Here is a 23,755-nt window from a genome sequence, read left to right on the forward strand (position 1 = left end):
TAACAGCAGTGAATACTCTGACGATGGAAAAATCCTAAACCAAACCCCGTGTGAGGACAGGCCGCTCTCCAAACACGCAGCCACGGGACTTTCCGGAAGCTTCTCTAGGCTTCCCGGAAGCATCAGATCCCTCTGGAAGAGTTAGGGCCTGAGGTTCCCCAGCATCTGTCAGACAATGAAGCCCCGGGGCCCGTGCAGCCCCCCGTGTTCCCCCCAAATGCTGTGTAGATGGGGAGTCTGAGGTTAGCCCAGCGCACGGGGCGGGGGGGAGCCCAGACCCCGCACAGCCTGCCTGTCACACCCCAACGTGGTCTGGCTTTGCTGTGTGCTCTCCGGAAAAGAAGTGGCCAATCTGCAGGGGCCCGTGGTGAGCGGCAGCAGGCCTGCCCCCCTCCCCCAGGGCTGGGGTCTGGGCTGGGGAGTCCGGAGAGCTCTCCGTAGGGCCGGCAGGACACATCCTGGGGCAGAGGTCACTCACTGGGCACACGGTTGATGGCGCGGAGGGGCCGCAGCACACGCACCGTCCGGATGGCCGAGAGGCTCACGCTGTGTCCGTCCAGCGAGTATTCCATCATGCTGGGGGAGGGGCGGAGGCGTGGAGAAGCTCAGGGGCCGGGCACCGGCCTTCTCCAGGGCACCTTGCCAGCCAAGGCCGGGAGGCCCGGTCCGCGGGCCTCCCTGGGGAACCCCTGGGGCCCCTCCCCGCTCACGGGCCATCTGTGTCTGTCCCGCCACCCCCACCACTGCTGGGCGGTGTCCCGTTCCCCTGCAGAGGCCGCACCGGCACCCCACCCCAGCCGCTTCCCAACGTTGGTTCCAGCGGACCCCTGCCGAGTGCACCCCCGTTCCTCTCCCTGAGGGGGGCAGGGCTCCCGGCCAGGCTTGGTCAGATAGCTGCCACTGCGGGTACGAGGGTCTCCCGGGCCAGCCCCGGCGCTGGGGGCCAGGGGTTCATACCCCGCCATGACGATAAAGAAATCCAGCCTGTTCCACGTGTCACCCAGGTAGCACCTCTGCCCAAAGAGCCCCAGGGCAATCATCTTGACAATCATCTCCACCGCGAAGAAGGCGAAGATGAAGTCGTCGAAGGCCTGGCAGGAGACAGGGCCTGAGAGCCAGTCCTGCCGGCCGGTCCCCCAGGGGCTGGCCACGGCCAGCAGGCCATCCGCTGCCCCGGCCGCGCCCGGGCCCACCTCCAGGATGCTGCAGCGCTCCGACTGGCACCCGACGTCCTCGCAGGGCCGGAACATGCCCAGGGTCACACAGTTGAGCATGATGACCAGCATGCTGATGTGCTCGAACCACGTGCGGCGGGCGCCGAGTTAAGGGTCAACACTGGAGGCTGAGACGCGGGTGCGGGGGAGCGGCAGCCTGGGACCCACCCCCAGCACCCGGTCAGCTGGGCCTGAAGAGGCAGAGCTGCGACCCTGGCCTCTGTGTGCAGCATCCGCATGCCCCCGCGCGGGCCCCCATACAGGGGCTGGAGGACAGCCCATGCCCCTCTGCCAGGCTCCCCCCAACACTGGTGCCCCAAGCTGAGGTCGGACACCCAGGGAGCCATCTCACGGGCTCCGTCCAGCTGGGCTCCAGCATGTGCCACAGACGCGCACGCAGTGTGAGGGACTGTGAGGATGGCCCCGCGCTAACCCCCACGTGACTCCAGCAGAACGAGGGTGCCCCGACCACAGCTACGGGGATGAGGGACGAGAACTTCCGATCGGCTCAGCAGCTGGGCGTGGGGACCCGCAGCCCTCCTGAGCACCCATACCAGTAGGGACCCAGGAGGACCCATCCTCGCCCCTCCCCAGCCTCCCAGTGCCAGAGCGGAAGCTGTCCATGGTAACGGCCCCGTCCAGGCATCTCCGGCTGGCGAGAGGGTGTCCGGGGGGTTGGGAGCCCCGGGAGCCGGCTCGGCAGGGAGCGCTGCAGTCCCACACACTGTGCCTCAGGGTCCCTGGTATGGGGACCAGAGCCCACCTCGGACCTCCCGGGAGCAGCCACCAGGTGGCGCCGGGGCTCCACGCAGGGTACATGGCGGCCCGGCCCAGGGTGGCGGTCTCTGCAAAGGGGTGCACCTCATGTCCGCACCCTGCTTGGTTCACTAGGGACTCGGGGAGCTCTGTGCTGGGCCGGCTGGGTCAGGCATGAAGAAGGGCCAGGCTGCGTGGGGCAGCTGGGGCTCCATGCAGACCCTGTCATGCCGATAGGTACCCCTCACAGCCTGGACGGCTTGGGGGCATTCTGTGCACCCCACACGCCATCCCCAAGTCAGGATCCCTGGACCCGTGCCCACCTGTGAGGTGGGCTTTCTGTGGGGCTGCCTGGGCTGCAGAACAGGCAGGAGCCCCAGAATCTGGGGCTGTGGTCAGGGTGCGGGTGAGGCCTGGAAGGCGAATAGGCTCAGAGACAAGGGGCAGGAGGAAGGTTGGGCCCCGTCCTTCGTCCTTCGTCCTTCGCAGGGGTGGGGGCAGGGCCAGCGGCACACAGTACAGCCCGGTGCCAGGCCGCCACCACCATTACGTTCCCGCCCAGAGAGCCGTAATCATGGTGAATGGGGTTGGCCGTAACAAGTGCCTGTGCCGTGGTCTGGTGGCGGGGAAACAGACACCAGCTTCCAGCTACAGCAGCACCCGGACCCCAGGCCCCACCCGCAGCGGCCTGGCACACGCGCCTGCTCAGGGGCTGGCTGGGACCGGGGCACCCCCGTGGGGTGGGCGGTGGGGGGCCAGAGAGCTGTGGCTGACGGCTGCACGCACTTGTCCTAGCACGGCTCTATCGGGGCATCTTGGGGGACCCTGCACAGACCCAGTCCCAGGCTGTGTCATGGGAAGCCTCCTGACCTGTGTGTCCCTTAAGTCCTGCAGTGATACCTCTAAGGAGAGAGGTCCGTGCGTGTCACCGCGGGTGGGGTGTTTCCAGTTAAACAGAATGGCTCAGCAGACCCCCCTGCAGGAGACGAACCCCCCACATCCCTACGAGGCACAGCAGGGGAGCAGGAAGTTCCAGATGGGTGACAGTCGGAGGGCAGGTGATGGTCAGACAGTATGAGGGGGGGCATCCCACCCCTGACCCAGACGGACGCAGGTGCATGCTCCCCCATCCCCCGCAGGGAGGCAGCGCACACCCGCCTGGGGCCCCCAGTGTGTGCACCCAGCCAGTGGGGGTGTGGGGGCTGTCTGCCCCTCTCTGTCCCAGCACACCGAGGTCTCCCTGGACTCTGAGTGCTCCCCTCTTCCACTCCTGCAGACGTCCTGCCCCTGCAGGAGTTCTCCAGCCCAGTCGAGCCCTGGCCCCCAGCCCCTCCTGTCCACCGGTATCATTCACACCCACCTGGGACTCTTGTCTCTCCAGCCGGCCGCCCTATTTCTCCCCAGCCTGTGCCCATGCTCACTCAGATTGCCCAGACCAGGGAGAGTGGCCTGGAAAGAAGCCCACCAGCTGCCCTTGAGCCCCAACCATCACTGCTACCTCCCCCACTACTTCAAGACACTGAGCCACGCCGTGGTGTGGCCCGTTCTGGGCAGAGCTGGGGGGATGAAAGGGGCAGGTACAGGTATCTCCTGGTCTGGGGGATTCTTGCAGGGCACCTGCCCCAGACCTCAGAGCTGGCATCAGACAAAGCTGAGGACCTCCACCCTCAACAGTGCAGCAGACCTGTCTAAGCCCTGGGCTCCCCCAGGCCAGGATCCACGACACTATTCAGGTCAGGGGCTGGCGGGGGACCCTCACTCCCCAGGACAAGCCATAAACCAGGCCCCCAGCAACTGGAAAGACAGCCCTGCTCGGGGTCCCTGAGCTGGGGTCCTATCTCTACATCTTCCCACACTGCTGACAAGCAGCGCCCACCCACCAACCTTGGCTTCCTCCTGACTGTGCTGGTCCTATGGGCCATGGCCTGCCTGCCCCACCCCTGAGACACGCCCGGCAGACTCAGACCCCCATGGGGCAGAAGCCCAGCCGGGAGGGCATGAACACAGGTTCATCCAAGAAGTGGGGACACTACTGGGGTGGCTGGGATAACCAAGCTGGTCAGCATGACCCCAGCACCTAGGAAGTTCTCCATCCGTTCCCAAGAGCCCTCGCCCACTGGAGTTACTATCCTAATGATACAGCGTCTCTCCCCCCCTCCACCCCAGACACACACCTGGGAGGAAAAGATCCTGGGGTCCTGCACCCGGGCCCCAAGACCCTGCCTTAGTCTGTGTAAAGGTGCTCACGAGTACACACGGACACCCCCGGAGCCGCCCCGCACCTCCTGTCCTGGCCAGGAGCTGCGGAAGCACGGGGCTCCAGCGGCCCTGCAGATGACCAGGGGGCTCTCCAGAGACAGGGCCGGCCGGCCCGGGGTCACAGGGCTGGAGCAGGCCCCTCCCATCCCACCTTAGCGGGCACCTGAGGACAGGCCGGGCCAACCAGCTCCTCACCCAGAGCTCAGTGACTTCCGGAGACTTAATTACACACATGGATTTTTGGGTTTTAATTAAAAATCCTTTAGGTTTTGAACTGACTTCTACAAATGAGAGTCGATTTCCACGGTGGGTCCAAGGAAGCCGAGGTCTCATGCAGCCAGGACGCAGCAGCCATGCTGGCACGGGGAAGAGCCATGGTGCCGTGCAGGGCCCGAGTCCAACGCTGAGTGACGTGGCCTCTGCCACAGGACCCCAGAGCCCCGGCAGGCTGTCTGGCCGCGAGCCCCCTGACCCACATCTTTGACTACCCTGACCCCAGATGATCAAGCTCCTGGAACCTCCCGGGGCCATGGCTGGGCCTGCCCCACCACCCAGGCTGGTGGGGGGGGGCCTCATAAATGACAGCCCCACAGAGGCTTGAGGACAGGTCCCAGAGTCTCCCTCAGCACTGGGAGCAAAGGCGTCTGTTGGGGGACCTCTCCGGCGCCATGCCCACCCTTCCAGCATATTCCCCCCAGCCTGGCCCGATGCCAGCCCCTCCCAACGCCCCCCTCCCCTTCAGGTCTTTCCAGGCCTGGTGGGGCTAGCAAGTGCCGAGCCAACGGCGCACCACCTTCCCACTACTGCAGCGACGGCCAGGCCTCCCCCAGCCAGGCTGGAGGAGCGGCCCAGTCCTGTCTTGACGCTCTCGGGGCCAGATTCATGGCCTCTCAGACAAGGGCTCCAGTGCACCCCACACAGACACCTCAATGCCAGGCCAGCGGGCGAGGAGGTGGAGTCAGGGGCAGCGCCAGGTGACCGCTGTCCATGGTGCTGAAGACGCCCTGCCCCGGCGCACGCTCAGGGCTGGGAAGGAGGCTCTGGACAGGACACTCGCTGAGCATCCCTGGGGTGCTGGTCACCCTGACCTGGCTTTACTGGAAACCACCCTCTCATTCTCAGACTCCCAGCTGGTTAAGCCAAGCACACTGACGGAGGCTTCGAAAACGATGCTGGCCTGAGAGCGCCATCTCGCGCTGTCCCTGACTGTGGGCACTGGGTGGGGACGGCCTGCAAGTGGGGGTGACCAGGGCAGGCACGGTCATCTCTGCACGAAGACACCATCCGCTGGGAACAACAGAGGCTGCTGGGACTGGGCCTGGAAGCCCAAAGGGGCTCATGGCCACTCAGCCCACATTTCGGGGGCTGTCGGCCCCTCACCGGCAGCTGTGCCAACAGGGGACCCTGACACTCTGTAACCCTGCCTCTCACCAGTGACAGTGGCTTCCGGAGTCCTGGAACGCGGTGGGGGTCCCCACAGTGGTGGGGGTCCTCACAGACTGTGTGACCCGAAGGGTGGTCCTGGACCTCCGAACCAAATCCTCTTTGTTACAGGCAGGTCCCCACGGCCACCCAGTCCTGCTGGCTCAGGGCCCCCCAAACCATGGAGTGGGACATTTCTCCCCTTGCCCAGCTCGGAGCCAGAGGACGTGAGCCTGATCCTGGACAACAGCACTATCCACCGCTCACGCTGAGCCTGTTTCCCCAGCCATACAATGGGCGTGATGGCGGTCATCTTTCAGGTGCTGAGAGACGCGCCCAGCAAGCTCTGCGTCCCCTGTCCCCTCCCTCATCCTGACGATGCCACTTCAGCTCCTCTGGCTGGCCGCAGACACGGAGGGAGGGGACACTGTGTTTTTGCTAGGGGGGCACAGACGGGAGAGCCCGACACCCCTTGCTGAGAGATGCAGACTGATGGGGGACATGGAGACTGGAAGGCTGCGGGGAGTGGCCACGATGCAGGCTTCGTGGGGACCAGGCTCTGACCCCCCACGTGGGCTCCCTGAGGGGCTGTAGTGAGATCACGTGGACAGAGCTGCAAAGCTCTGACTCTGGAAGATGCGAAAGCCCGAGCAGGCCAGCCCCACCTGCCACCCCCCAGAGCAATGTACTCCGCCAGCGAAACTCCATTAGACCAAATCCACAACTGTTTGGCCTGACTGTCCCCGTGCCCGGGAAGGCAGCGGGAAGGAGGCGGCACAGGGTGGGATGGCCCAGAGCCTCCAAACTCTCAGGCTGGCATCTGTCTCCTCTTCCTCACGGCCTTGGTCTGGGTCAGGCCAGCAGCCTCCCGCACCTCTCCGCCGTCCGTCCTATGCCCATGGCAGCCACCATCCCCTGGCCCCCGCCAGGATCTCCTGATTTGGGACATGGACGAGAGGCAGCCCTGGGCCATCCTGATGCACTGCCCATCAGGAATACTGAGCCCAGACCCCCACTCCAGGCCCTCAGGGACCAGCCTCTGACCTTGGTGGGGCCTACAGTCTTCCTGTGTGCCGACAGGCAGGGGAGGTGTAGGGATGAGCTCAGCTAGTCCAGGGGCTCCACATGCACGCGCCCCTGCCCCCATACACACAGTGGCCGACCGACGCCCAGTACTCTGTGCCAAGTGCCCCCCCCCAGCGGACGCTGGTGGGCAAACCCTTCCTTGCCCTGGGGGAGGCGGGACGAGCCCTTCCCTGCCGCTGTGCACACGGCCTGCTGCGCCCTCCTCGGGCCCCCCAGCCTTAATTCTCTTGAGCACTCAACCTTGCTTCTGCAATTTGTTCAAGGAGAAAAGCCTATGTTTATTCGTGGGGGAGAAAGCCCACCCTGCAGGAGAATTCAATCCCGGGCCACTAACGAGAAGACGTCTGCAGTACCCCACACAGCTGAGTGGGCGGCTGGAGACAGAACTGCTCTGGGGCGGGAAGAGATGCCCCACATGGGACCCAGCCAGCCGCAGACCAGATCCCGGGGCCCACTGGGCAGCATGGGAGACCCCCAGACCCAGCCCACCTCTCAAAGCACAGCGCGGCCTTCCCCAGCCCCTCCCTTCCCCAGCCTCTGCACGACCGCTGAGGCCAGGGCAGCTCCAGGGAGCCAGGGAGGCCGCCCAGGGGGTGCGTGCGGCCAGGCTGGTAAGCCAGGAAACAGTGCTGGTAACTGCGGAAGACTGAACACCATAACGTCTCTACGGACAGGGTGTGAGGCCGCAGGGAAGGCCCTGAGATTAGCACAGAAACCCATCCTAGGTGGACGGAGCAGAACACAGCAGCAGTGGGAGACCGTTCATGAAGACAGCCACCGTGCAGAGGTCCCCTTCCCCAGAACACAGGTGGACGTACGCGCACGAGGAGGCACGAGGAAGTGCTGGGAGAAGCCGTCGTGCGGGGAGCCAAGGCTTGGTGTGGGGAGCGGGCGAGATGGGGCCCGGGCTGTCCCCCGCCTCTGCCCCCCTGGGCCTCCGCAGGGCGCGTGTGACGGCAACAGTGAAGCGTCTGGAAGCCCAGGCCCGTCCGCATGGGCTGTCAGCACAGGGGAGGCCTGGGGAAGGGCCCCTGCCCGCCAGGACAGACACTCAGCCCCTTGCTCACAGTGGCAAGAGTCCACGGGCCTTCTGCTCCGCGCCCAGCTGGCGAGCCCACCTCCCGAGGTTACCAGAGCAACAGACTCGCCACAGCCTCCTTCCCGGCCCGGCATCCAAACAGAAAGCTGCGTGTTTCTATCAGAGACGCACACCATTAATGGCATGGCTTCTCCCAGACCAGCCTCGGCGCAGGACCTACTCCTCTGCACCACCGTGGACCCGACCGGGCCTCAGTGAGCACCTCCAGGGGCCCTCAAGGGGGGCATGCAAGATGGACCACGGCTGAGCTGGGCAGTGGGGCCCTCTCTGGACAGGGGGGTCTGCATGCAACTCCGATGGCTCCTGGCAGCTCCCACCCAGGGGCAGGTTCCAGCCCACTCTGCAAACTCCTCCAACTGTCCACCCTGACGTTCGCACACGGCTCGGCAGCGCCGCCCTGAGCACACCCAGAAGTGAAAACGGATCCTCGGACACACACGCACGCATGCACACACGTGTTCCCAGCAGCAGGGCACGAGATAACCAAAAGGTGGAAACCACCCCAATGTCCACTAACGCACAAAAGCACATGGCCCATCTGTGCGAGTGATCCCGCCCAGCCCACACTGACACCTGCTACAGCCCGGCTGAACCTTGAAAACGGGACACTCAGTGAGAAGCCCGATGCACGGACAGGGACTGTCGGACTCTGTCGACGACACACAACAAACGTGGACAGACCGGGGACCGGTGCCTGCCAGGGGCTGGGGAGTGAGAGCTAATGGGGACAGGCTCCCTTTGGGGTGATGGAATGTTCTGGAATAAGGGAGGGCTGGAGCTGGCACCACACTGTGAATGCACTAAACTCCCCAAGACTGCCACACTTCAAGACGGTGAATTTTACGGTACGTGTAACCGTAACAATCTGTGTATTTGGGGTTTTTCTTTTCAACGACCCCATCTTGCTGGAGTCCCAAACCCATCACTGCTGTCACTAACTCACAGGGCGGAGACTCAGACCCAGCACCAGACCTCCTCCCGGCTCCCCTGCCTCGCAGGCCCCCTGCAGGGCACAGCCACCCCCCGACTCGGGGCAGACGTGCTCCCCAGCACTCCTCATCTTCCTGGTGGCCCCCCATCGTAGGTCCAACTGCCCACGGGGAGGGCATCCGAGGACGCCTCCCAGAGCTCCCCAGTGGCCGGGGTGACGTGATCGGGGCGTAAGGGGCGGCTGGGGCCGGGGTGGCAGCAGACACCCACCAGGCAGCCACAGCAGAGCCTTCGAAGGCAGAGCAGCAGCTGCAGGCCGGGTGCTAAGGCACTGCCACTTGCCATCCACCCTGGGCCCAGTAACACCCGTGACCCACAAACCGGGCCTGGCCCCACAGGGCACCCCGGTCCTGGCAGGGTCCAGGGCTCCGGCCCACACCGCAGGGCCTCAGGAGGTCCACACCTGTGCGTTTGCCAATGATGCCCCAAGCCTAAGGGCACCCAGGCCCCGGCTGGAGCCTCAGGCAGGGGTCCGCTCCCCGGGGTCGGGGCCCCGGCGGGGACCCCGCTCTCGTGGCAGCCTGGCCTCCTGGCACTGACTCCATCCCCAGAGCACGGAGGCCCCTTAGGCAGAAGGTGTGGAGCGGAGACCTCTGTGGATCCCGCCCATGACCCGGCCGCCAGCCTCCACCTCGCTGTCCGTGGGTCCCCCGAGGGGGGAAACGTGCCACATTTCTGCCCCGGCCTGGGGGTTGGGCACAGCCCCTCAGGACAGATGGACCTTCCCTTGTTACTAGGAACACAACACTCCTGCTTACGTAATGAGTGATACAGCTGACGGATTAAGGCTGTTTCTGTACTGACGTGTTCCCCTACAGACCAGGAGCCTGGGGGCGGTGGGACGGGTGTCTGGCACAGGTGTGTACGCACCTGCTCACACACCTGGTCCCCAGGGAGCAGCTGAACGCTGCTGTGGCCTCCCTGTCACATGGGACCCCAGCCGGCGGGTCTTGGGACCACGGACCGCTGCGGTGAGCGGTGACACCAGCACGGCCGAGGTAGGCGGTGTGGGGGGGGCGTTCTCACGGCAGCTGCACTGGGTCCACCGGGAGCCCCCAAGCAGGCACAGACGTCTCTGCGGCCACACCCCACAGCGGCAGCATGGTGGGGAGTCCCCTTTCCCTGCCCAGGCCGCCCACAGGGACGTGGGGGTGAAGCCTCTGATGCGGACACTGTGCCAAGTCCCCTGACGTGGGGGATGTGATGCTGGGGCCTGGGGTGAAGCAGGCATCCTCCCCAGAGCTCTGCGCAAAGCCAGCCACCTGGGACCTGCCACTGTGGGAGCAGCAAGCCTCCTCCGACAGCGGTGGGGACAGACGGTGCCCGTGGAGCTGCCGGAACGGGACCTCTGTGCTGCCAACCCTGATGCCAGGCGGCCACTCCATGGCACGATAGAAGGAAGCTCCTCTCCTTCCCGAGGTTGTTGCCTTGATGACCAGCTGCTGGAAGGTGAGGAGGGGACTCTGGGAGGGGGACCCCCAGCTTACGCCGTCCAGCAGCCCCACAGCTCAGCCCAGAAGATCCCATAAGTGTCTGGGAAGAAGGCGAGGACGGCAGCGGGGTCTGGAGGGCCAGGGGTTCCTGCCAGGTGCAGATGCCGTTAGAATGAAAGGCTTTCTCGGCGTCTCCCCACCACACACGCTGGCTCTGCACAGGGAAGGGCCTTGGTCCTCTGCGGCCAGCTCCATCCATCCCCACCTGTGGGGACACAGGAACGCTGCCCCCAGGGGGCTGCCCACCTGTCAAGAACTCCCTGGACATGGCTCCCCGAGCATCGTGGTGACAGGACCTGCCACCGCCCCTGTGGGGTCCAGGGGGACCCCGTCCCCTCCCCACTCTGGCACAGGGGCCAGCGTCTGTGCCCAGTCTATGCCTCACAGCCTCTGCTGAACGATTCCCTCGGCTCCGAGCCCCAGCCTCCCGCCTGCTTCCACTCTGGCCGGACTCCTGACGCAGGGAGCCCTTCTCCCCGACTGTGTCCCCGTCCCTGTCCCCCACCCACAGCCTAGGCCTGCATGACTCATGCTCGCTCAGCTCGGCCGGGGTGGGGAGTCGGGATTGCTGGCCAAACATGGAGCTGTTTGTTCTCGGCCAGCGGCTCAGGGTCACACGGGGGGGGGGGGCGGAGTTCAGGGGGACTGGGCTGTTCCTGGGAGAGCACCTCCCCTGGGAAGCTGAGAGGCTGCAAGCCCACTCCCCACTGGAGCTGGCCTCCCCACGTGCGGCTTCCAGAGCTGTGCCCAGGGGCTCCCTAGGCAGCCAGCTCTGACCCCGACGTGCAAGGAACCCGCTCCCCAGACCCCTGGGCACCCCTGCGTCCCACCCAGCAGAGCCCAGCGCCTGGATATGTTGTTCTCAGCGGCTTGTGCCACAGAGGCCCCTCCTGCCTGTGTCATTTCCGAGCTAACCCGGGCACGGCATTGTCCCGGCCCTAGTGGCACCCATGCCCCTCTGCCACAGGAGGGAGGGGGCACGGAGGGTGGGCAGCCCCGTTGACCCCAGCCAGGCAGGGCCTTGGCCACCCAGACCCCAGCACCAGCGTGAGCCTGGGGCATGTCCAGGCGCGTGCGTGCCCACTTGCGTGCATACTCCTTTGTCCCTGTGTGCCGTGCACGCCCCGTACACACGGGTCTGAGGAGGACTGCGTGTGCACACGTGCTCTCACGGTCACACACACGCACTCAACGCTCACAGCTTCAAGGTGCTCGCCTTGAGAGGAGAGGGGCCCGTGTCTGGCTTTTCTCCGGAAGGAAGAGCCCCCCCCAGACAAAATGAAATACTCAGACACCATGGAGCCTGAGCACATGCCCCCAGTTCCCTCTAATTGCACACCATCTTGAATACCACGCTAATTAGAAAGAGCGCTAACGTCTCTGCTTAGCTCTTAATAAAGAGCCTGACTTAGGATTTTTTTTTTTTTTTTTCAAAAATAATTGAGTGGAAAAGCACCTCATCTCCACCTCCAATCACTGTACCTGCAGGGGGCCTGCCTGTGCTGGCCACGGACCCTCATGGAGACCCTGCCAGGACTTGGTGGTGGCATGCAAAAGGGCCTTGGGGGCCCCCGACACCCCCCTGGGGATTTTCCTGTCTGAAAATGGAGCTAGCCCTCTGCCCGGTTTCTTTCCCACAGCTCAGGCTCTCCTGAAAGGTCCCCAGGTCACGGCCCTGGCCTGGCTCCTGCCAGAGCAGCTGAGGGCTTACAGTGCTCCTAGGACCTGGCCGCCCCCTCGGGCTTTGTCCTGGATGCAGGAGGGACCAGCCTTGCCAGGAGAAGCCTCCTCCCCAGCGACAGTCCTCAGCTCCCACTGGCCCCCTGTCAGGGGTCTCTGCAGAGCCCCCAGACCCTGGAAGGGAAAGGCGTGGGCAGGGGGCACAGAGCCAGGAGGGCCCCTGGGGAAGATGACAGACCGCCCATGGGGACAGGCCTTCGGGGCCTGCTCTGGGCAGGAATTCTCCAGGCCAGAAATAGCTGTCTCAGCGCCACCGCACAGCTGCCCAAGGCCCGAATTAGCGACCCCGGGGGACTGGACGCTCCCTGCATGGGAACTCGGCCTGGAGGACGCCGTCTGCTCCAACCCCCCCCCCCCAAAACAGGCTGCCCGACACCATGGCCCAGGGTCCACAGGAAGCTGAAGGAGGTTCCCTCCGGCTAGAGAACCAGCCCAGAACATCTGGCCACAGCCCCCAGCAGCGTCTGACCCCGTGGCTGGGAGCCTGTGGCTGGGGCCCCCCGCAGTGCCGGACCCACAGTCTCACACACACCAGGACACGCGGTGACCACGGCAGGAACACGTACCACGGGCAGACACACCGCTCTGCATGTGCGTGAGCCCGACTCACCCCACGTATAGGCAAAGGGGCCCCACAGCGGGGCTGTCCCCACACCCTCCGCCCACACTGGCCGGACCCTCCCTGGAAATCCCAGCCTCCCCACAAGCGTCGCCTGGCAACTGGGTATTAAAGGAGGACGGGTCTTGGGGCCGCACCTGCCCACCTGCTCTCGCATGGCCCAGGGGGCACCCCAGCCCCAGGGCTGCACCAACCAGGGCCTCCCACTCCCAAACCTCTTAGCTGAGGTCAGGGACCCAGGAGTCCAAGCCCCACCCACACAGATGACAGACACCCACGGGGAACCTTCCCAAACTTGCTGGTGGTCAAGAATCCCCAGGGTGGGGGCGCCTGGGTGGCACAGCGGTTAAGCGTCTGCCTTCGGCTCAGGGCGTGATCCCGGCGTTGTGGGATCGAGCCCCACGTCAGGCTCCTCCACTATGAGCCTGCTTCTTCCTCTCCCACTCCCCCTGCTTGTGTTCCCTCTCTCGCTGGCTGTCTCTATCCTGTCGAATAAATAAATAAAATCTTAAAAAAAAAAAAAAAAGAATCCCCAGGGTGTTGGGTAAAAATGCAGCCCCCCCTCCCCGTACAGGACAGCCGGCTGGGGGCCTACAGGGCAGGGTGCTCTGACCACCCGGCAGGTGTGGGAAGTAGCCTGCCAGCAGGGGGCCCCGTGCCCTCCACAGCCTGCTGCCCGCTAACTCTTCCACTGCCACCATGGGGCACTGCTGTCCCGCCAGGACCCTGATGCAGCGGCTGTCCTGTCGGATGGGGCCTGCCCTCCTGCAGGCCGCGAGCTGCTCGTCAGGGGCCCCGGGGCTGCCCCAAAGAGGACACTTGAGCAGAGTGCAAGGCTGGGTGGGTGTAGGCCCGGCCACTGGGGGCAGCACCTAGAACCTTCCAGAGGAGCCCAGGGCACTGGGGGCCCCCAGAGCAGCTCCAGCCCCTGCTGGCCCCAGACGGATGAACACCCAACAGATGCTAGTCACGGGGGCTGCGGTCCTGGGGGCCCCTGCCAGCACGATGTCTCCCGCAGTGATACCCCCTGCTGTGGGAATCCTCCCCGAGCAGGGCAGAGGTTCGGGCTGACCAGGAACTCCGCGGGGTGCCCACCTACCAGAGATGCAGGCGGGGCCGCCTTCTGCTCTGAGAAGCAACAGCCGGGGACACTCTGGGGGGTCTTGTGGTGGAAGGGAACACAGGGCTTTCGGCCGTCTGCGCTGGGGCTGGGGGAGGTGGCAGCAGAGGCGAGGACCACGTGCCCCCCCCCGACCTTCCCCTGCAGGCTGGCAGGTGCCCCACACAGGCCCCTCGAAGCCCCAGCGGCCCCATCTCCGGGTTCGGATTCTGCCTCAGCTTTGTCCTTCCTCCCCGCAAGGACGCCGGCTGGCCAGACCGGCGGGCAGTCCAGACCCGCCCGTAAGGCAGCCAGAGGAGGCCCTGGAAAGGCTCCGGAACCCACGGAGGCCGACGTCCCCCGTGTTACAGACAGGACACCGGAAGCCCCGGGAGAAGCAAGCTCCCACTCGGGCACTAAGCTCAAGGCCCACTGGACACCTCTTTCAGCCCTTGGAGAGTCCCCCGCACCCGAACAGACCCCGACCTGTGCCACCGAGCCCAGCCCCTTGGGAAGGCCTGGGCAGCCCTCCTCACGCCTCACAGGGAGCCGCCTCTCCCAGCCCCCCGGCCTGCTCGGGACCCCAGAGGCCCTCTGGCCCCACCCCCAGGTTATTAATAGTGGTGACATTTGAAAAGGATGGCCCAGAACCTCAGATCACAGCTTTCAACCTAAAACCACAGAACTGAGCTCGGCACCCTGGTGCTGCTGTCCACAGTGCCTCCAGGGCACCCGGGACCCTAGCCGAGCCCAGCCCAACACCTGGCCCTGACATTTACACACAGCCGCCACCACCAGCGTCCTCGGAACGCCCGCCCAAAGCTCAGGGCCAACGTTCCTCTGAGTGCAGCGGACAGAACACAGCACAGCTCCGACCATGGCTCTGGGTCACCCACATTCATCTCCAGTACGCGTCATGTCCCGGCCCGGGCTGAGGCGGGGACAGGTCACGCTCATTTGAGGAATCCCGGGGTCCAGGTGCAGAGTCCCCAGTGCCAGACCCGAGGGGATTTTAGCCCCAGCACCCTGCGCCCAGGCCACAGCACCTTCCCTCCCAGCCCTGTTCCCCAGCCCTCCCTGCCACGGGCTGAACTGTGTCCCCTCCAAATTCCCATATAGGAGCCCTAATGCCCAGGACCTCAGAACGTGAGTGCATTTGCAAATGGGTCTTTAAGGAGGCAATTTAGGTAAACTGAGGTCAGTAGGGTGGGTCCCAATCCCATCTGACTAGTGTCCTTACAAGGAGAAGAACGCAGGACACACACGGGGACGACCACGTGAGAAGGCGGCTGTCTGCATGCCTCAGAGGAGCCAGCCCTGGCCACGCCTGGGCTTGGGCCTTGCGGCCTCCAGCCCTACGAGGAACCCTTGTGCTCGGGGGTTTCTGTTACAGAAGCCGTGCGCGGACACATACAGCCCCTCAGGTGCCATCACAGCCCTGGGGCAGCTGTGGCCCTGACACCCCATCCCCACTGAGCTCTAGAAATCGGAGCAAAGAGACACTGGGGGTGACGGCGGGGGTCCTGCTGCCCAGACAGATGGACGGTCGGGACACCTCAGTCTGACTTGCTGCAAATGCTTCCCAGACACACAGGCTTGGCCCTGTCTGTCCCGAGGTGGGGCCGCCCCAGCAGCAGCCTGCTTCTACCGGTCGGGCGTGGTCTGAACAGCTCCCCCACCTGCCACTGGGGGCCACGGACCCAGCGGCTTGAGTTGTGCCCACAAGGGGAAGACTCCCTGTGCTGCGTGACGGCAGGGGTAGCTGGCCGCCAACTCTGTGGGGACAGGCCCCCAGCCCCAGCCAGGAGGGCTGCACGCACGGCCGGGCCCTCAGAGCTTCCGTAAGACTCACCAGTGTAGGAGGCCGGGACAGGAACCACTTCTTCCCATGGACCAGGCCGAGGAGGTTCTCAAATGCCAGCAGCCGTACTTGGCCCCCAGCAAGGGACGGCCACGTTCCCACAGGGGACAGCAGCTCCAGCCAGGCACTAACCAGAGTTCTGGGCACCGGCCCGCACAACACCCACATTTCACACGACACGGTGGCCATCCCAGGCTGAAATTCTCTACGCTGAGAACCCAGCTGAGCCATGAAACCAGTCAATTTGCAGAGAAGTTGAGAGCACCACACGCAGAGCCCGGGGCAGCCCCTGTGGCTGGAGAGGGGGGCCCAGCCACAGGGGCACCACCCCCCAGATGGCCACCAGGATGTCCCCAAAGCGTGGCGGCCCCAGGCCACGTGCAGAGGATGCGGAGGCAGCGCCCAGGCTGTCAGGGGTGGTGAGGGTGGGAGGACCTGGCGGGACACGGGGGCCCAGCGGCTGCTGACACAGGCGTGGGGCAATGGAGCATGCCTGCCTGATGAGGCCGCCTGGGTCTAGTCCTGACGGGCCAGCCGTCTACACTGCACCATCTACCTTCTGCCTGCGAAGGCTTCTAGTCATGTCTCAAAACCCACACTCAGGGCTCCTCCTTCAGGAAGCCTCCTGACCTGGCCTGGGGCTCCTCGACCGCACTCGTTTGCTGAGCACCTACTGTGTGCTGGGACTGCTCCAGGGCCCTGGACGAAAGGGAGCAGTCCAGGGCCAGCCTTTGTGGAGCCAGCCTGAGGTGGGTAAGGAACAGGTGACGTGTCCAGTAAGGACGTCAGTGCGGTGAGGACTGCTCCAGGCCTATACGAGGGGAAAGGCTGAGCCTCCAGCCTGTGCCCTGGCCCAGCAGTGCGAGCCGGGGGGTGACGGCAGAGCAGCAGGGACAGGACGACCTGTGGGTGGGCAGAGCCGGGGCCAGCGACACGGCAGTGTCCTGAGTTCATCAGCCCCCACTCCTCACCCCTGCACGGCACTGGACAGTGAGGACAAGGTCCTGTGGGACCCCCTGCCCCACACTGGGGGCCTCCTGAGAGCACACCCTGCTCGACCCTCACGGAAGAACAGAGCCTCAGGAAGACCCTGCACACAGCAGACTTTGCTTAGTAGGTACGCCGGTGCACACACAGTAGGCTCTCAAATTAGAGTGGGGCTTGGGTCTGTGTACACGGCGGGACCTCACTCAGTGGATCACACACACAGTAGGGCGTCACCCCGGCTGGGGCCGTGGACACAGTCTTCTGTACACAGTAGGGTCTCACCTTCCAGGAGTCACACCCCCAGTAAAGCCTCCTGGGAAGGACGCACCTGTGTCCCTGGTGCCCTGTGACCCAGCCTCCCCCCACACAGCCGACGGCCGGCCCCGCTGCCCAGCAGCCCCAACCACAGGCCGGCCCTGGGGAGTCTCGCAGCCATGCGGCGTGCTGTCCGGCCGAGCCTGGCTCTCCTCCAGCCACCCGAGTCCGAGCTGATCCCCTAATAACTCGATCCATTATGACAGAGTGGAGTTCCTGGAAACCGGCAGGAAAGGGAAGGCTTCTGTGAATCATCTGAGCCATTTTTTTTTAACCCAACAACGGGGTGCCTCTCCCCTCCCCAGGGCAAGGGCTGGAGGCACTGGGCACCCTGAGGGGTGGGGGCCAGAAGCACCGCCGGACCCTCGCGGCCTGGGCAGAGCAGTGTCTTCCCTCCCAGCGCTCAGGGCCTCGTCCCTCCCTCCTCCAGCTTGGCCAACGCACGGCTTCCCCCCGCCCCGAGGTCAGCCTGGCTGGGGCTCAAGCTGCCCCCCAGTGGAGGGATCTGCGTGCCAGCAGCCCCCCCACCCAAGGAGGCACACAGTGGTGTTTGACACGGAGCAAAATTCACATCCAGCTGCCCACGAGTGCTACTCCCGCGTCCTGTGGTCCAGTCCCCCCCGAGGGCATGCCCCAGGAAGGAACGGGGCCCAAAGCAGGGCCGGGCGGTGGCTGCGCAGCCGAGTGACCCCCTCCAGACCCACAAGCATGACCGCTCACTGACAGGATGAACACAGGGCGTTCAGTGCCCAGTCTGGGGCGGGCGGGCAGGCCCCGCGAACTCCGTGCTCGTGTTCTCAAGGACGCGGACGCCCTTCCTCTGGATGATGGGGACCCACCCATCGCGGCCGCCCCAGGAGGCGCGGTCCGGGAAGGTGAGCACCGCTGTTCCAGGCAGACGGGGTCCTCCTCACGTCCGTCCCGCCCCAGGGGGCCTCCCCCGGCTTCCTGACCTGACCCCACAGCGGCAGGAAGGGTCCGACTCCTCCGTGGAAGCGGGCAGTGGAGACTCACAAAACCTCGAAACGCTTCTGTCTCCCTCGGCCTCTGTGTTCCCACAGGAGAAGCGCCCCGTGAACGCGTAAGGGGCTCGTCACTGTTCTGAACGGATTACCACCCGACGACATCCTGCTCTGCCGTTTCCAACTGTAACAGGATAAACGGCAAGACGAGCTCCTGGGGCCCAGTCCGTCTGCAGACCCCGCCGCTTGGGGACTCCCGTCTCCAGGGTGCCAGACACGGCGGCTTGAGGGTCGCCAGCAAACACGCACCAGCATCTGGGCGCAAGTCACTGCGAGCCGGGGGCTCCCGTGTGCCGAAGGACGTCCCCCGTTGCCCAGGGATGCCCCCCGATGGCACACAGCCCCCACACGGCCCACCCCGAGTGCTGACTGGCTTCCAGAACCAACGGGCTGTGATATGCCTCCAACACGCCCAGGGACACAAGCGTTTCTGGGCCCTTCCAGCCACACGGATGAGTGCTCCCACACACGAAGGGGTCTCCATGCCCCCTCCACGGGCAGGAACCCTGCAGCCCACCCCCGTCCCTGCCTCAAGGGCTGGCTGCCGGCAGAGGGCCGCAGTGTGTCTCCGTGGCTGTTGGAAGCCGGCACGGAGGAAGCTGGCGCTTTCATAATAAATCCCATAATTAGGGAATCCCCGAGCTCTGAGGAGCGCGGGCATGTGGTCGCGTGCTGTGCCCACGTCTCGGGGTTCCCTCCGCCTGTCGCGGGGCCTGCTTCCCCGGGGGGATGTGGGCCAGGACATGTTAGTGGGAGAGGGGCTTGGAGGGCGGGAAGCAGGCAGAACCTGGGGCCGCCGAGCTCTGTAGGAAACCCAAGGACTGTTCACCCTCGGACACGGAATGCACGTTTTGAAGGAACCTGACACTCCCCCGCCACCCCTGCACATTTCTGGAAGCTCCCATGAGGCTGAGGCTCAGGAGTGTGAGGGTCTGCAACATGGCTGCTGGCTCCATGTGGGGCGGAGGCCCCGGGGAGGCTGGGCCTCGGGACGGCAGCCAGCAGGTGGGCTGAGGCAAGGGGGTCGCCGTGGGGTCTGGAAAGCTTCAGGCAGGCCTGGCCGGCCCACACAGCCTGGCCGGCTTTTGTAGGGACAGTGTCACCACCCCCTATCTTGGTTTTGGCCTGGCCTTCGTACCTCCCTGGGAGGCCCCCCACGGCTGCAGGTCTCCGGACCTCCAGGGGCTCCAGCCCCAATGAGTGGGGCTGCCCAGGAGGCATCCGCAAGGAAGGGGCCGCAGGGGAACATGGTGACCCCCACCCCGAGTGCACTGTGTGAGAATGGGGGGGGCGTGAACCAGTGTGGGTGGGAGGCTCAGAGTGACACAGGCCTGGGCTGGGAGCACGACAGCTGGGTCGGGGTGATGGGGTGAGGAGGGCCGGGGCAGGGGGTGGGGGGCAGAGCTGGACTTGGGGACCTGGGCAGCACAGCCTGCTGGCCCCTGGGCTTGGGCCAGTCTCCCTAACCCCAAAATGCAGCTTCCCAGCCGAGAACGACGGCATGCGGTGTTGTCACAGTGCTGTGAGGGACCCCTCAGCCCCACGCCCTCGGGCTGTGAGTTACGACAGGGACACCCCACAGGCAAGGAGCCGAGGGGCAGGCCCACACAGGAAACAGGAGAGGGAGGTGTCTGCCTCAGCCCCGCCCGCCTAGCACTCCTGCAGAACAGGTGCCAGGAGGGGGCACCGGGAGGGGTGCAAGCCCGGTTGGCATGGCAACCAGGAAGCCAGCCGGGGTCTCAAGAAACGCATCTTTCCTAATTAAAGTTGAAGAGCGACATTGATCCTAGGGCAGCCGTGGGTGGGTGACGTGGGGGAGCTCTGCTCAGGGGAGCGGTTTAGACGCTTTTAATGACCTGGTCCCCACCCCCGCCCTCCCTGTCTCTCTTACGGTAAAACTCCCAACCTCACCACAGGCCACAGCAGAGCAGCCTGGCTGCCAGATTCCTCAGAACTCCCAGGTCCCACGAGCCCGCACCCCCCCAGCCCTGCTCCTGGACTGCGGGCCACGGGCCCTGAAAAGGCCGGAGAGTGTGGGGAGGGGTCTCCCCTCTTAGGGGGCAGGTGGCACCGGGCTGACCACACAGAGACACACGGGGGGCGGGGGGCTGGCTGGGGGGCTGGATCTCGAGGCAAGGCCCCCCTCCCGGTGCCCACCAGGCAGCTGGAGTGAGCTGGAGGCGGGAGGCGCCCTCGGAGGGGGGGGCACCGTCTCTTCCCGCCTGGCCTCCAGAGCTCTGCAGATAAACAGTCTAAATTAGGAATTAAAACATCCCTTGTTCCCACCAGCCGGCAGGCCGTATTTCAAACGTGCAGGAAACACGCCTGCTGCTGCCACGAGCCCCGAACTTCCCAACGTGATTCCGCAGGATCTCCCAAGCACAGGGGAAGGGGCCTGGACGGGGTCCCGCACCCCCACTCACACGGTGGGCGAGCCGCCCTGCCTAGACCTGTGGTCAGCCCCCAAGAAGACAGGAGGGAGTACAGAGCCCCACAGCGGGGCTCCTCCAGCTGCCCCCCCCCGCGAGGTCCTGGGGGCCACACAGCAGGCGTGGGGAGCCCCAAAGCCATCTATGGAGGGTAGAGCCCTGGGAACGCACACCCTCCCGACTGCCCCCACTCCCTGCCCAGAGGAGGCCCGGGTGGACATGGGGCAAAGACTCCCACCCTCGGGCACTGCCTGGGACGGGTTGCGGGGAGCCCCTTCCTCCCTGAGCTCCAGTCCAGGGCTCCCCCCCGCCGAGGCTTCCTGCCCACCCTGCTCCCCGTGGGACCTGCAGGGGTCCTGCCTGGAACAGGGTGCAGCTCTGGGACAGAGGGAGCTCTGTGGCGGAATTCCAGGCATCAGTCAGCAGAACGGAGGGGCTCATCCAGAATTCCAGACGCCTGGTCCAGGGCTGGGGGCTGTCTGCTCTGCCAGGGATCAGTGGCTGGGCCTCGGCACAGGGGAGGGTCACTGGAGCTAGTCCAGGGGATGCCACCTTCACAGGGGTGGACCTGGGCAAAGACTTGGGGCCAAGGCAGAAGCGGGAGAAGGTGGCATGTCAGGAACAGGGAGGACAGTCGGGGGGGGGGGGGCGGTGAGGCTACACCAGAGGACGGGTCCCTCTCAGAGCCCCCTGCGCAACACAGCCACTGCCTGAGTCTCCCCAGGACCGGGAGAAGGAGCTGCTCTCTGGTGTCTGCTCCAATCTCTTCCCAGCACCCCATGCAGGGGACCAGCCAGACATGCAGCCCTGGGGCCCCATCCCTCTTGGGCTGTCCCCCACCCCCCACACGAGTCAATCCCAGCCACGATGAGCACGACGACTGTGAGAGGGACGCGGTCTGACCCACAGAACCCCGAAGATCGGAGTGGACACCAGGGCTCTGGCTCCAAACACCACCCAGCTGCCTCAGGCTGGGAGGGTCTTAGAGCCCCAGAAGACACCCCGTTCACAGGGCCTCTCACCAACTGTCCACTTAGACACCCAGCCACAGAGGAGTCACGGCTGGCCAGCCTCTTCCGCGTGTGATCAACGTCTCCGTGAGCAAGCTGAGGCTGACGTTCCTTCAGGAAGGAAACCAGTTGTGCTTCGAGAAGCCGGGCTGGAACCACAGCGGCAGCTAATGGGCCGGGCAGACATCAGGCTGGGCAACGGCAGAGAGGGGGGCAGCAGTGCGTGACCAGGAGGGGCCCCTGGGTGACAATGGCAGGGTGGCCATGGGCCCCCTGGGGGGCACCCTCTGATGCGACGGCTGCCCTCAGCCCGTGGTGTCAATCCAGGGAGGGGCCGCCCGAAGGCCGAGTTGTGCTGCAGGCCCGGCAGGGTCCGCAAGGCTTCCAGGCCTCCACGCCCCACCAGCACCTGTCCCTCTGCCCACTGGCCGCTCAGCCGAGAAAGCAGAGCCATTCCTGGACCCCACTCCTCCAGCCGGGGCTCTGCAGGCCATTACTGCCCTTGGGACAAGACCCCAGCCTCCTCTCTTCTCAGAGCAGACGTCCCGTGACTCCTGGCCGGCCCAGCCTGAGAAAGGTCCCAGCCAGGCCTGGCGGGACCTGGAGACCCAGACGTAACCACGGGCTGAGGAGCTCTGTGGAGAGCGGAGACTTCGACCCAGGATCACCACCCAGCAGCCCACCTCCCTCCCTTCTCTGGCCCCCACCCCCTGGCAAAACCCAAGGACTGCGGCCCCCTGACGTCTCTGCCATCTAGAATTACCTAGAACCTTCTACACATCCTCCTTGCTGCCTGGAGCACCCCTGAGCCATCGGCCTCGGGCCCTGGGCAGAACCATCCCCAGAGGCAGGGCCTCTCCAGGACCTGAGATCCCAGCCTGGGCTCACCTCCACATGCTGCCTGGTGGGCGGGGGCACCACGGGCCACAGGGCCACTCCCCCTCTCCCCCAAGGTCAGCAGGACCCTGCAAGGGCACTGTCGTTGGAAGGAAGCCCCGGGCAAGGCCACACAGAGGCTGTGTCTACTGCCAGGGGCTGTGAGAACAAGGGCGGCCCCAGTGAGCCCGTCAGGCCCGCTGCTTAGACGGTCACTGGTCAGGGGTGTTCCTGGGGGGGCCACAGGGTGGGTAGCAAAAGCTGGACTGAGGGAGTGTGGCTGGAGGAGCCCACGTGGGCTGGGAACCCTGCTCGGTGCTCCAGAGGGCTCGGGAGGCCAGAGAGCCCCAGAGCTGACGGCAGGACCCCGCCAGGACCACGCAGGCACCAGGGAGCAGCCTTCCCCAGGACCCCCGACGCTGAAACCCTCAGGATGGGACTCTGCTTGAAGACAAGTGTTTCAACAGGACGTTTAGATAAAATGAGGCCCAATCCAGGATCCCTGAGACACAGACTGGCACAGAGGAACGACCACGTGAGGACACAGGGAGGAGCCAGCCCCGTCCACACCTGGGTCTCAGACACCGACGTCCACCACTGGGAGACCATAAACGTTCGTGCTGAAAGCGTGTGGGCCGGGGTCCTCTGTCGCAGCAGCCCAAGCCCACAAACACAGAGACCAGGCAGCCCCACACCAAGGGAGTCAGGAGAGGGGTCCCCAGCCGCTCCCTGAGCTGCACTTAGAGTGCATCTGCAGTAGGGGAGGGGGCTTACAAGGGAATCAGGGCCCACAAAACACACTGGGCACGGCCCTCCTGGAGACCCCTGTTCCTACCAGAGCTGCGTGGAGACCGCCTCCTCCAGGAAGCCCTCCCTGCACCACCACGGCTCCTACAGGGGACAACTGCGCAGAGCCGCCTGCCTCCCCACCGAGCACCCACTCAGGCAGAGTGACCGCTGAAAGCGCCCAAATACCCAAGTCAGTAGCCTCCCTGCCCGGCTGGCCCTGTCCTAGAGCTGGGCCCGGGGCAGACGGCCAGATTACCGACAGCAGCGCCGTTTGCTCCAGATGCCTAAGCTAGGGCACGAACACGCAAGGGCAGGAAGCAAGGAGGGGCTCAAGGACACGCACACCGTTGCCCAGCGCATGGAGCCCCTGGCGTCAGGCTGACGTCACAGCAGGCCGTGCCGGGTGGGCTCGCGCCGACATCGTGGATGGTCACCATAGGCATTCCACACGTGCTCTCTGCCTGTCGGGGTGGCTGGGGGCTGCCGGATGCACCCTGGCCCCACACAAGTCTCATCCACCTTTCAGGGTACAGGTGTCCACACTCCTTCTAGAACGTTCTCCCCCCGCCAGGCCTAGGCCATACGGAGGCCTGGGTGCTGGCCCTGAGTGGCACACTGCTCCCCGCCCCCACTCAGCATTTACGGAGTGCCCACCACGGGCCAGCCCGCCATGTGCAGCACGTGTGCTG

At 65.2% G+C, this 23,755-nt stretch overlaps 1 protein-coding gene across 5 annotated transcripts in view; it reads right to left on the reverse strand.

The window, feature by feature from the left end:
* Positions 1–23,755, reverse strand: part of CACNA1H (calcium voltage-gated channel subunit alpha1 H) — a 62,663-nt gene that overhangs the window by 25,423 nt on the left and 13,485 nt on the right. For all 5 annotated transcript variants that reach the window (XM_087853911.1, XM_087853909.1, XM_087853906.1 and 2 more), the window contains 3 exons: positions 1,194–1,305; positions 958–1,091; positions 479–576 (listed from right to left, as the gene is read on the reverse strand). In XM_087853911.1, the coding sequence (XP_087710037.1) occupies positions 479–576; positions 958–1,091; positions 1,194–1,305 (344 nt within the window). The remainder of the gene's footprint in view (positions 1–478; positions 577–957; positions 1,092–1,193; positions 1,306–23,755) is intronic.

Source organism: Ursus americanus, chromosome 2 (assembly GCF_024610735.1).
Source record: "Ursus americanus isolate L20-20 chromosome 2, mUrsAme1.1.p, whole genome shotgun sequence".
Lineage (NCBI taxonomy): Eukaryota > Metazoa > Chordata > Mammalia > Carnivora > Ursidae > Ursus > Ursus americanus.